General features: G+C 43.6%; 1 protein-coding gene across 1 annotated transcript in view; it reads right to left on the reverse strand.

The window, feature by feature from the left end:
• Window positions 1-12,799, reverse strand: part of LOC126281770 (caspase-1-like) — a 162,443-nt gene that overhangs the window by 47,527 nt on the left and 102,117 nt on the right. The window contains exon 4 of the mRNA XM_049980971.1: window positions 10,177-10,355. Coding sequence (XP_049836928.1) covers window positions 10,177-10,355 — 179 coding nt within the window. The remainder of the gene's footprint in view (window positions 1-10,176; window positions 10,356-12,799) is intronic.

Genomic DNA, 12,799 nt, shown 5'->3' on the forward strand with positions numbered 1-12,799 from the left:
CCTGCGATGGTGTACTCCACGACGAACCTGGGTACACGAATGGCAAAACGTCATTTTTTCTGATGAATCCAGATTCTGTTTACAGCATTATGATGGTCGCATCCGTGTTTGGCGACATCGGGGTGAACGCACATTGGAAGCGTGTATTCGTCATCGCCATATTGCCGTATCACCCGGCGTGATGGTATGTGCTGCCATTGTTTACACGTCTCGGTCACGTCTTGTTCTCATTGACGCCACTTTGAACAGTGAACGTTACATTTCAGATGTGTTACGACCCGTGGCTCTACCCTTCATTCGATCCCTGCGAAACCCTACATTTGAGCAGGATAATGAACGACCGCATGTTGCAGGTCATGTACGGGCCTTTCTGGATACAGAAAATGTTCGACTGCTGTCCTGGCCAGCACACTCTCCAGATCTCTCACCAATATTGGCCAGATCTCTTGCCAATTGAAAACGTCTGCTCAATAGTGGCCGAGCAACTGGCTCGTCACAATACGCCAGTCACTACTCTTGATGAACTGTGGTATCGTGTTGAAGCTGCATGGGCATGTACACGTCGTCCAAGCTCTATTTGTCTCAATGCCCAGGCATATGAAGGCCGTTATTAGGGCCAGAGATGGTTGTTCTGGGTACTGATTTCTCAGGATCTATGCACCCAAATTGCCTGAAAATGTAATCACAAGTCAGTTCTAGTATAATTTATTTGTCCACTGAATACCCGCTTATCATCTGCATTTCTTCTTGGTGTAGCAATTTTAATGGCCAGTGGTGTATAAAGGCTTAAAAATAAATTCCAAGTAAACGCTAATGAGTCTAAATCAAAATACACGAAATTGTGAACACATACCAGCAATCATCAGCAACGGTGGCCACAGACTTCTGGTATTAGAAGTCACCCTCTTTCTTCCAACAGCCGTGTCACAGAGGGCGGAGGAGCGGATAGAGGTGCAGGGTTCTCTCTTTGCTTGGCTTGGGAAACTGCCTCTATAAGGCGGAAGAATCAGGGTATGAGGATGCATGAGGCAATGAAAACGGCTACGTTAAAGACACATAACGTGTATCCACATGACATGTCGCCTGTAACTGAAAAAAATGTGTCATGGTGTTCTCTCCATTGTCAAAAGATTCCGGATTAGTCCCACATTCGGACCCCTAGCAGGGGACTGCCAGGGAGGAGTTGACCATGAAAAAAAGACTCAATAACCAATGAAAGGTTAATGTTCCACTAGCCGGCACGTACAATGGCGGAAGTTTGAACGTGGTAGGGAAGCTAGAATATCAGAAAAGGAAAATGATAGGCTCTTTTTATTTATAGTGGGAGTCAGTGAAGTGAAATGGAAGAAGTACAAGGATTTCTGGTCCGATGAGTATACAGCAATTTCAGTATTGTATAACGGGAGTAGGCTTGTGTCATGAATAGGAAGGTAGGGCAGAGAGTGAGTTTGCATAGTTCATGATACAGTTACTCTTATCAGAATCGACAGCAAACCATTACCGAAAACGATAGAGATGCATGCCGCCGTAAAAAACTGAATATGAAGGAATGGAAAATTTTTTTGAAGGTACTGAACGGGTAATTCAGGGCATATGGGGAGATGAAAATCTAATAGTTATGGGTGGCTGAAATGCGGTTGTAGGAGACGGAATACCCGAAAGGGCTACGAGAGAATACCGGTTTGGAAGTATGAATGAGAAGGAGAAAGGATAATTTATTTCTGCGATAGATTTTAGATGCTAATGGCGAATAATCTGTTCACGAATCGCAAGAGAAGGGCTATACTTCGAAAAGACCGGGAGGTACAGGAAGATTTCAGCCAGAATACATCATGGTCAGGCAGAGATTTCGAAATCAGATATTGGATTGTAAGGCTTACTCAGGAGCAGATACAGACTCAGATCACAAGTTAGTTTTGATGAAGAGTAGGATGAAATTTAATGGACTTGTCAGGAACAATCAGTGCTCAAAGAAGTGGGATATGGATGTATTATGGAATGAACCAATACGCTTGACGTTCTTTGAGGCTGTGGATACTGCGATTATGAATTGTTCAGTAGGCAGTTTAGTTAAAGATGAATGGACATCTCTAGAAAGGGTAATCACAGAACGTGGAGAGAAAAACTTAGGTAAGAGGATGGTAATTATGAAGAAACAATGGGTAATAGAAGAAATACTTCAGTTGATCAACGAAAGAAGTAAGTACAAAATGTTGAGGGAAATTTAGGAATACAGAAATACAAGTCACTTAACAATGAATTAAATAGGAAGTGCAGGGAATCTAGGTCGAAATGGTTGCATGAAAAATGTGATAAATCGAAAAGGAAATGACTGTCGGAAAGACTGATGCAGCATATAGAAAAGTCAAAACAACCTATGCTGAAACTAAAAGCAAGGATGGTAAAACCAAGAGTGCAATGCAGAGGAGAGAGCGATTAGGTGGAAAGGGTACAGTGAGTGCCTGTAGGCGAGGGAGGACTTATCTGATGACGTCATACAAGATGAAACAGGAGTCGATAGAGAAGAGATAGCGGATCCAGTTCTAGAATCAGACCTTAGATGAACATTGGAAGACCTAAAATACAAAGGGAAAAGGGTTAGATAACATTCCATAGGAATTTTTAAAACATTGGGGAAGTGGCAACAAAACAATTAATTCATCTTGATGTGCAGACTGTATGAGACTGACGATGTACCATCAGCCTTTCGGGAAAACATCGTCCACACAATTCCGAGATTGCAAGAGCCAGGAATTATCGTACAATCAGCTTAACAGCACATGCATCCAAGGTGCTGACAAGAAAAATATACATGAGAACGGAAAAAATTGAGAATCTGATAGATCATGATCAGTTTGGCTTTAGGAAAGACAAAGGCACCATGGAGGCAGTTCTGACGTTGCGGCTGATAATGTAAACAAGACTGAAGAAAAATCAAGACGTGTCAAGGATTTGTTGACCTGGAGGAAAGCGTTCGAGAATGTAACACGGTGCAAGATGTTCGATATCCTGAAAAAAATAGGAGTAACCGATAGAGAAAGACACGTAATATACATTATGTACAAGAACCAAGAGAGAACAACAAGAGTGGATGACCAAAAACGAAGTGCTCAGATTAATTAGAGTGTGAAACAGAGATGTAGTCATTCGCCCCTAGTACTCAAGCTAGACATCGAAGATGCAATGACCGAAATAAACGAAAGGTTTAAAGGTGGGATTAAAATTCAATATGGAAGTGAATAAATGTTACGATTTGAGGATAACAATGCTGCTCTCAGTGAATTTGTAGGAGAATTACAGGACCTCTTGAATGGAATGAACAGTCTTACGAGAAGAGAATGTGGATTCAGAGTAAATAGTAGAAGGGCGAAAATAATGAGAAGCAGCAGAAATGAAAACAGCGAGAAACTTAACGTCACAGTTGGTGATAACGAGGTAGATGAAGGCAACAAAATAACCCATGACGGATGGCAAAAAACCAGATTGTAACTGGGAAAAAGGGCATTCCTGGCCGAGAGAAGTTCGCTAGTATCAAATATTGGCCTTAATTCGAGAAAGAAATTTCTGAAAATGTACGTCTGAAGAACAGTATTGTGTGGTAGTGAAAAAGTGGAAAAGAAGAGAATCTAAGCATTTGGGATGTGATGCTACCGAAGACTGTTGAAAATCAGGTGGATTAACAAGGTAAGAAGTGAGGGCGTTCTCTGGAGCACCAGCGAGGAAGGGAATCTGTGTAAGACACTGACTAGAAGAAGGGATGGGATGATATGACATCCGTTAAGACGCGAGGGAATATCTTCCATGGTACTAGAGGGAGCTGTAGATGGTAAAAACTGTAGAGGAAGACAGAGATTGGGATATATCCAGTAAATAACTGAGGGCCTAGTTCGCAAGTGCTACTCCGAGACTAAGAGGTTTGCACAGGAGAGGAATTTGTGGCGGGCCACATCACGCATCAGCGGATCAAAAGACTGGTGACTAAAAAGTACCTTCGCAGAATGTCTGACGACGATCATATGCTCCATACGGGTCTGCTAAATTAAAAATACAAATACAAAGCAGCCTGTCTTCTTATAAAGATAAAAATTATTAAGTATATGAACGCTGAAAGACACTATGAAACGTCCCCTTAGAAAAACTGGACATGACTATGCTTAAACTGACACACAATATTTTTAGCGCAACGCAATCTGACTTTCAATAATTCCTAGAAAAGAATGGCCCTGACTAACTATTACCTATACCTTTCATGAATCACTTATCTCACAAAAATCTTCGTTACTCGAACTACTGCAATACAGCGAGCGCCAATACTGCCAGCTAAATAAAAGATTCAAACTACGGAAGGCACTAACTACTGATAGGGATACTTAGCAAATGAAAGGTTTTGATAGAGAACAAACAATATATTTACCTTAATAGTGTTCAAAAGTCATAATATATATAGCAGTTCATGACATCCATTCTTACAAATGTGCTGTTTCTGATGGACACACGTCCAGATCATCCGCTCTCAAAAATCCGTCATCTCACTTCCCCACATCTACCACTGCTGGCGGCTCACCTCCAACTGCGCAACGCTACGCGCTGTTAACAGCCAACTGCCCAACACTACAATAGCCAACAACAATGCAAACCAGCCACAGACTGCACACCGCACAGCCAGTGATTTTCATACAGAGCGCTGCGTGGCGTTACCAATATAAAAACCTAAACAGCCTGCTTACAACACCTTCAATAGAAACATTAAGAAGAGTATCTTCATAAACATAAACTGTTTCCGAGATTACCACTCCCGCCGCCTCTGGTTTCGTTCATTTCATGTAAAAATGATCTAGGAGAAATTTGGACATAATAGGACCCACTAATCTGTAAAATTAAAACCATCGACTTGACAAAATATTACATCCACAAGCAGATTCATTCAATTCCCAATGTTGGTAGTTCGTTTATTCGAAGTTCCTAAATCAAATTCGTCTGATGCCACAGATCGTACTGTTTGAATAACGAGGCAGCACAATAAGCCCAGGATACGTAGAGAAGGGCAGTACGAGCCAAGCCGCTCTCCCTACCGACCCACCTCTGACCTCCCCAGTGATTTTTGAAAGCGCTTCTGTTCCGTAACACCAACTTGAAGAGAATGAGATTTGTGATGTTTAAGTGTTTGTGTTTCGTAAATAACTAGAACTAGCACCAACTAGTAGAAAATGGAACTTGTGAAATTTGGATTCTCCATGTTAGCGTATGTTGAAGCGTATTTCTCTGTATGTTGCGCCACTAATGCGGCGTACAGTATATAGTTTTCACGAATGGCACCAGTCTCCTGGAACTTTTGTTTTTACATTGGTCGATCCTAATTTTGTATCCTGATTACAAAATAAAAATTGTCAATGAACTGATATGGAAACATCAGACGAAAATATTAAAAGGGTTCAAGTAGGAATCGACCAAATCCTAGCAATCATCAATTATGGAGTTTAACATTTTTTTTCTTAATAAAACAAGATTAATCGTTACCAGATTCGTCTTGAGCGATGAGTTTCTTATGACAGGTCTTTCGCAGTGGCATGAAAATGAAGATTCCACCAATGCTCTACACATAATGAATAATAATGAAATTGTAAATGACTTGGGAGCCAGATGCGTAAAGCTCATTGAGGAGTATAAGAAATTATTTACCAAAAACGATAAACAAAAGCAGTAAGTGCTTTAAGTTGTATCCAAGCATCCCATAAGTTCCCAGGGCCAAGGGCATAACAAAGAGACTTCATTAAAGAATAAATATATATAAAAGGAAGCCCGTATCTTTTGTAAATACCCCGGACTTAGAGTATTGTGTTTAACTGGGGACCTAGAAACGGCGGAGAGGCTTCGTCCCGCCCTATCCCTCAGTGGTACATAACCCCGCAACAGGCTACAGCAGTCCACTCACCTCACCGCCGCCCCACACCGAACCCAGGGTTATTATGCGGTTAGGCCCGCAATGGACCCCTCCGGGAACCTCTCACACCAGAGGAATGTAACACCAAATGTTTGCGTGGTAGAGTAATTATGGTGTACGCTTACGTGTAGTCAGCGTTTGCGCAGGAATCGCCGACATAGTGTAACTGAGGCGGAATAAGGGGAACCAGCCCTCATTCGCCGAGGCAGATGGAAAACGACCTTAAAAACCATCCACAGGCTGGCCGGAACACCAGACCTCGACACTAATCCGCCGGACGTATTCGGGCTAACCGGACGGGCTAACTTAAGTATTGCGTTGGATGGAATTCACTACGAAAACGAATGAAAAGTGGCCATCCGAAATGGCTTGATGCTTTTCAACTTCACCGACAGGTAAAACAGCGGTATTGCGGAAGACATGTGGAATTCTGTTGCTCGGTCCTGACTCCACATCAGGACATTAGGTTCTTTCTTCATTAAATCCTCTTCACCGATGAAACTACCTTTACAAATCATGAAAAGCTGAATTTAACAAATATGCACTCTTGGTCTGCTACACATAAACACTGGGTGAGGCAAGTTCAACATCAAAGGTACTGGAGTTTGGTGTGGAATTACTTAAGTCGAAGTGATTGATCCTTACATAATTGATGAAAGCACATTTCTTAATGTTGTAATATCTCCGAAACTACTAATCGCATTTTGTAGAATGAAACGCTGGTGAATTCGTCACTTCTATAACTATGACGACATTAGCCGAAAGTTTGAAAAAGCGAATTGATGGCGACAGCTCTGTAACTGATATGGCTATGGAGAGAGACTGTACGTCATTTACTCAGAAGTTTTTTTTTTTTACATTTCTCAGGTGGAAGCAGCATTGTGATCTCTTAAACGCTCCAGGAAAACTCTTGAGATGAATATATCAGCTGAATCACTTTGGATACAAAAAATTAATTATTAGCCTATTCAGGCGTGTGGTGCCTCTCATGCCTGTTTAACATTTGGAACATGCCGCCTTCATTGTTTTCCATTTTTAATGACCAACAGTGTACAACAAGAAACCTACGCCAGTAATATCCACGGATGTCAGTCGGAATCTACATCTACATTTATACTCCGCAAGCCACCCAACGGTGTGTGGCGGAGGGCACTTTACATGCCACTGTAATTACCTCCCTTACCTGTTCCAGTCGCGTATGGTTCGCGGGAAGAACGACTGCCGGAAAGCCTCCTTGCGCGTTCGAATCTCTCCAATTTTATATTCGTGATCTCCTCGGGAGGTATAAGTAGGTGGGAGCAATATATTCGATACCTCATCCAGAAACGCACCCTCTCGAAACCTGAACAGCAAGCTACACCGCGATGCAGAGCGCCCATCTTGCAGAGTCTGCCATTTGAGTTTGCTAAACATCTCCGTAACGCTATCACGCTTACCAAACTACCCTGTGACAAAGCGCGCCGCTCTTCTTTGGATCTTCTCTATCTCCTCCGTCAAGCCGACCTGGTACGGATCCCACACTGATGAGCAATACTCAAGTATAGGCCGAACGAGTGTTTTGTCAGCCACCTCCTTTGTTGATGCGCTACATTTTCTAAGGACTCTCCCAATGAATCTCAACCTGGCACCCGCCTTACCAACAGTTAATTTTATATGATCATTCCATTTCAAATCGTTCCGGACGCATACTCCCAGATATTTTACAGAAGTAACTGCTACCAGTGTTTGTTCCGCTATCATATAATCATACAATACAGGATCCTTTTTTCTATGTATTCGCAGTATGTTACATTTGTCTATGTTAAGGGTCAGTTGCCCCTCCCTGCACCAAGTGCCTGTCCGCTGCAGATCTTACAGATCTTCCTGCATTTCGATGCAATTTTCTAATGCCGCAACTTTTCTGTATACTACAGCATCATCCGCGAAAAGCCGCATGGAACTTTCGACACTATCTACTAGGTCATTTATATACAGGGTGTTACAAAAATTTACGGTCAAACTTTCAGGAAACATTCCTCGCACACAAATAATGAAAAGATGTTACGTGGACATGTGTCCGGAAACGCTTAATTTCCATGTTAGAGCTCATTTTCGTTTCGTCACTATGTACTGTACTTCCTCGATTCACCTCCAGCTGGCCCAATTGAAGGAAGGTAATGTTGACTTCGGTGCTTGTGTTGACGTGCGACTCATTGCTCTACACTACTAGCATCAAGCACATCAGTACGTAGCATCAACAGGTTAGTGGTTTTGCAGTGAGTGCAATGTTTACAAATGCGGAGTTGGCAGATGCCCATTTGATGTATGGATTAGCACGGGGCAATAGCCGTGGCGCGGTACGTTTGTATCGAGAAAGATTTCCAGAACGAATGTGTCCCGACAGGAAGACGTTCGAAGCAATTGATCGGCGTCTTAGGGAGCACGGAACATTCTAGCCTAAGACTCGCGACTGGGGAAGACCTAGAACGACGAGGACACCTGCAATGGACGAGGCAATTGACGATAACCCTAATGTCAGCGTCAGAGAAGTTGCTGCTGTACAAGGTAACGTTGAACACGTCACTGTATGGAGAGTGCTACGGGAGAACCAGTTGTTTCCGTACCATGTACAGTGTGTGCAGCTGATTGGCCTCCACGGGTATACTTCTGCGAAAGGTTCGTCCAACAATGTGTCAATCCTCATTTCAGTGCAAAAGTTCTCTTTACGGATGAGGCTTCATTGCAACGTGATCAAATTGTAAATTTTCACAATCAACATGTGTGGGCTGACGAGAATCAGCATGCAATTGTGCAATCACGTCATCAACACAGATTTTCTGTGAACGTTTGGGCAGGGATTGTTGGTGATGTCTTGATTGGGCCCCATGTTTTTCACCTACGCTCAATGGAGCACGTTATCGTGATTTCATACGGGATACTCTACCTGTGCTGCTAGAACATGTGCCTTTACAAGTACGACACAACACGTGGTTCATGCACGATGGACCTCCTGCACATTTCAGTCGAAGTGTTCGTACGCTTCTCAAAAGCAGATTCGGTGACAGATGGATTGGTAGAGGCGGACCAATTCCATGGCTTTCTCGCTCTCCTGACCTCAACCCTTTTGACTTTCATTTATGGGGGCATTTGATAGCTCTTGTCTACGCAACCCCGGTACCAAGTGTAGAAACTCTTCGTGCTCGTATGGTGGTCGGCTGTGATACAATACGCCATTCTCCAGGGCTGCATCAGCGCATCAGGGATTCCATGCGACGGAGGGTGGATGTATATATCCTCGCTGACGGAGAACATTTTAAACATTTCCTGTAACAAAGTGTTTGAAGTCAAGCTGGTACGTTCTGCTGCTGTGTATTTCCATTCCATGATTAATGTGATTTGAAGAGAAGTAATAAAATGAGCTCTAACATGGAAAGTAAGCGTTTCCGGACACACGTCCACATAACATACTTTCTTTGTGTGTGAGGAATGCTTCCTGAAAGTTTGGCCGTACCTTTTTGTATCACCCTGTATAATCTTAAGAGGAACGGTCCATAACACTCCCCTGTGGCACGCCAGGGGTTACTTTAGCGTCTGTAGACGTCTCTCCATTGAGAACAACATGCTGTGTTCTTTTTGCCAGAAAACTCTTCAATCCAGCCACACAGCTGGTCTGATATTCCGTAGGCTCTTACTTTGTTTACCAGGCGACAGTGCGTAACTGTATCGAACGTCTTCCGGAAGTCAAGGAAAGTGGCATCTACCTGGGAACCTGTATCTAATATTTTCTGGGTCTTGTGAACAAATAAAGCGAGTTGGGTCTCACACAATCGCCGTTTCCGGAATCCATGTTGATTCCTACAGGGTAGATTCTGGGTTTCCAGAAATGACACGATACGCGAACAAAAAACATGTTCTAAAATTCTACAACAGATCGATGTCGGAGATATAGGCCTATAGTATTGCGCATCTGCTCGACGATCCTTGTTGAAAACTGGAACTACGTGTGCTCTTTTCCAATCATTTGGAACCTTCCGTTGCTCTAGAGACTTGCGGTACACGGCTGTTAGAAGGAGGGAAAGTGCTTTCGCGTACTCCCTCCTGCAGTGCTAACCAACCGTCCAGTGAGACACTAAACACAACACATCTTACAGCGTGAAACAGCCTGTAATAGGGCTGAGTAATTTCAAACTCCTAAAGCAAAAGGTCTCCTAGAACAGAAATAGACAGAATGCCCCAGACTTGTTCGGGCGACGTACCTGTATGAAGAAGAGCTTGGGTTTCCCGCCGAGGCTCGGGCAGCGCCTGGGTGTGAACGGCTGCCACAGTTCGCTGACGTGGTAGTCGCGGTCTCTGGCGCTCAGCTGCCCGTCCCTCCCGCAGTGAGACAGCACTGCCACTGCAACGCAGTCGCGACTGTCGTGGTCCTGCTCCGCCACTGCAACCACACAAGATTTTCGCTTGCATTGCTCGCAACACCTCACTGTATGCATATCTCTACTTATTAATCTTTTTGGTGGGCTCAGGAGACTTTCCAACACACAGAAAAATTTAAGAAAAGCATGTGACAAAGGTACTTTTAAATTTACTTCGCAAACAAAACAGCATCAAACAAAAAAAACTACAAACAAAGAAACTTGTCTAACTTGCAGGGGAAAACCAGATGACGCTATTGTTGGCCCGATAGATGGCGCTGCCATACGTCAAACGGATATCAACTGCGTTTTTTAAAAATAGGAACCTCACATTTATTACATATTCGTGTAGTACGTTAAGAAATATGAATGTTTTACAGAATAAGATTTTCACTCTGCAGCGGAGTGTGCGATGATATGAAAGCTCCTGGCAGACCAAAAAACTGTGTGCCCGACCGAGACTCGAACTCGGGACCTTTGCCATTCGCTGGCAAGTGCTCTACCATCTGAGCTACCGAAGCACGACTCACGCCTCGTCCTCACAGCTTCACTTCTGCCAGTAGTTCTGCAATGTTCGCAGGAGAGCTTCTGTAAAGTTTGGAAACTAGGAGACGAGATACTGGCAGAAGTAAAGCTGTGGGTAGCGGGCGTGAGTCGTGCTTCGGTAGCTCAGATGGTAGAGCACTTGCCCGCGAAAGGCAAAGGTCCCGAGTTCGAGTCTCGGTCGGGCACACAGTTTCGGTCTGCCAGAAGGTTTCATATCAACGCACACTCCGCTGCAGAGTGAAAATCTCATTCTGGAAACATCCCCCAGGCTGTGGCTAAGCCATGTCTCCGCAGTATCCTTTCTTTCAGGAGTGCTAGTTCTGCAAGGTTCGCATGAGAACTTCTGTAAAGTTTGGAAGGTAGGAGGCGAGGTACTGGCAGACGTAAAGCTGTGAGGAGGGGGCGTGAGGCGTGCTTCGGTAGCTCAGATGGTAGAGCACTTGCCCGCGAAAGGCAAAGGTCCCGAGTTCGAGACTTGGTCGGGCACACAGTTTCGGTCTGCCAAGAGGTTTTATGAATGTTTTAGTTGGACCACTTTTTTCGCTTTCTGATAGATGGCGCTGTAATAGTCACAAAGATATGGCTCACAATTTTAGACGAACGGTTGGTAACAGGTCGGTTTTTTAAATTGAAATACAGAACGTAGGTACTTTTGAACATTTTATTTCGGTTGTTCCAATGTGATTCATGTACCTTTGTGAATTTATCATTTCTGAGGACGCACGCTGTTAGAGCTTAATTACCCGTAAATACCACATTAATGCAATAAACGCTCAAAATGATGTCCGTCAACCTCAATGCATTTGGCAATACGTGTAACGACATTCCTCTCAACAGCGAGTAGTTCGCTTTCCGTAATGTTCGCACATGAATTGACAATGCACTGACGCATGTTGTCAGGAGTTGTCGGTGGATCACGATAGCAAATATCCTTTCAACTTTCCCCACAGAAAGGAATCCGGGGACGTCAGATCCGGTGAACGTGCGGGCCATGGTATGGTGCTTCGATAAGTTCACAAGGGTACATGTATCACATTGGAACAACCGAAATAAAATGTTCAAAAGTACCTACATTCTGTATTTCAATTTAAAAAACCTACCTGTTACCAACTGTTCGTCTAAAATTGTGAGCCATATCTCTGTGACTATTACAGTGCCATCTATCACAAAACGAAAAAAGTGGTCCAACTAAAACATCCATATTTCTTTACGTACTACACGAATATGTAATAAAAAATGGGGTTCCTATTTTTTAAAAAACGCAGTTGATGTCCGTTTGACCTATGGCAGCGCCATCTAGCGGGCCAACCATAGCGTCATCTGGTTTCCCCCTTCAAGCTAGACAAGTTTCGTTCTTTGTAGTTTTTTCGTTTGATGCTTATTTCGTGAGATATTTGGCCCGGTCACGATCAGTGGACCACAATGTATTTTGTGAAGAGTAACGGTCCTATAACTTTCCCTTATGGTACTCCCAAAGCTAATATTACGTCTAAGACATCTCTCTCTTAATAACATCATATTCTGTTCTGTTTTATAGCAACACTTCAGTCCATAAAAAACAGGGGCTGATACTCCACGCTCTCTTATTTTCTTCTTTTAAGCGACTGTGTGGATCGGTAGAAATACAGGGCATCAACCTGGACCAGTGCATCCGCTACTTTCTGGATCCCTGAAAAACAGTGCGAGTGGAATGACGTCTTCTCGGGTTATCAGGCGAGTCAAGGCGTCGTTCTGCGGCAACATTTCAGGGAGTTTCCTACTCGTCATCTTCTCCTTGGTCGCGGAAGATAGTGGAGTAGGCAGTCCATTGCTGGGAGACGTTGCACTGAGGGCTTCATGTGGAGACACAGTACAGGAAAGTTGGCCATCTTAGTTCAGGACGGTAGAGAGATGCATAGTTGAGACTCTAAAATTTTTCGAT

This window comes from Schistocerca gregaria, chromosome 1 (genome assembly GCF_023897955.1).
Source record: "Schistocerca gregaria isolate iqSchGreg1 chromosome 1, iqSchGreg1.2, whole genome shotgun sequence".
NCBI lineage: Eukaryota > Metazoa > Arthropoda > Insecta > Orthoptera > Acrididae > Schistocerca > Schistocerca gregaria.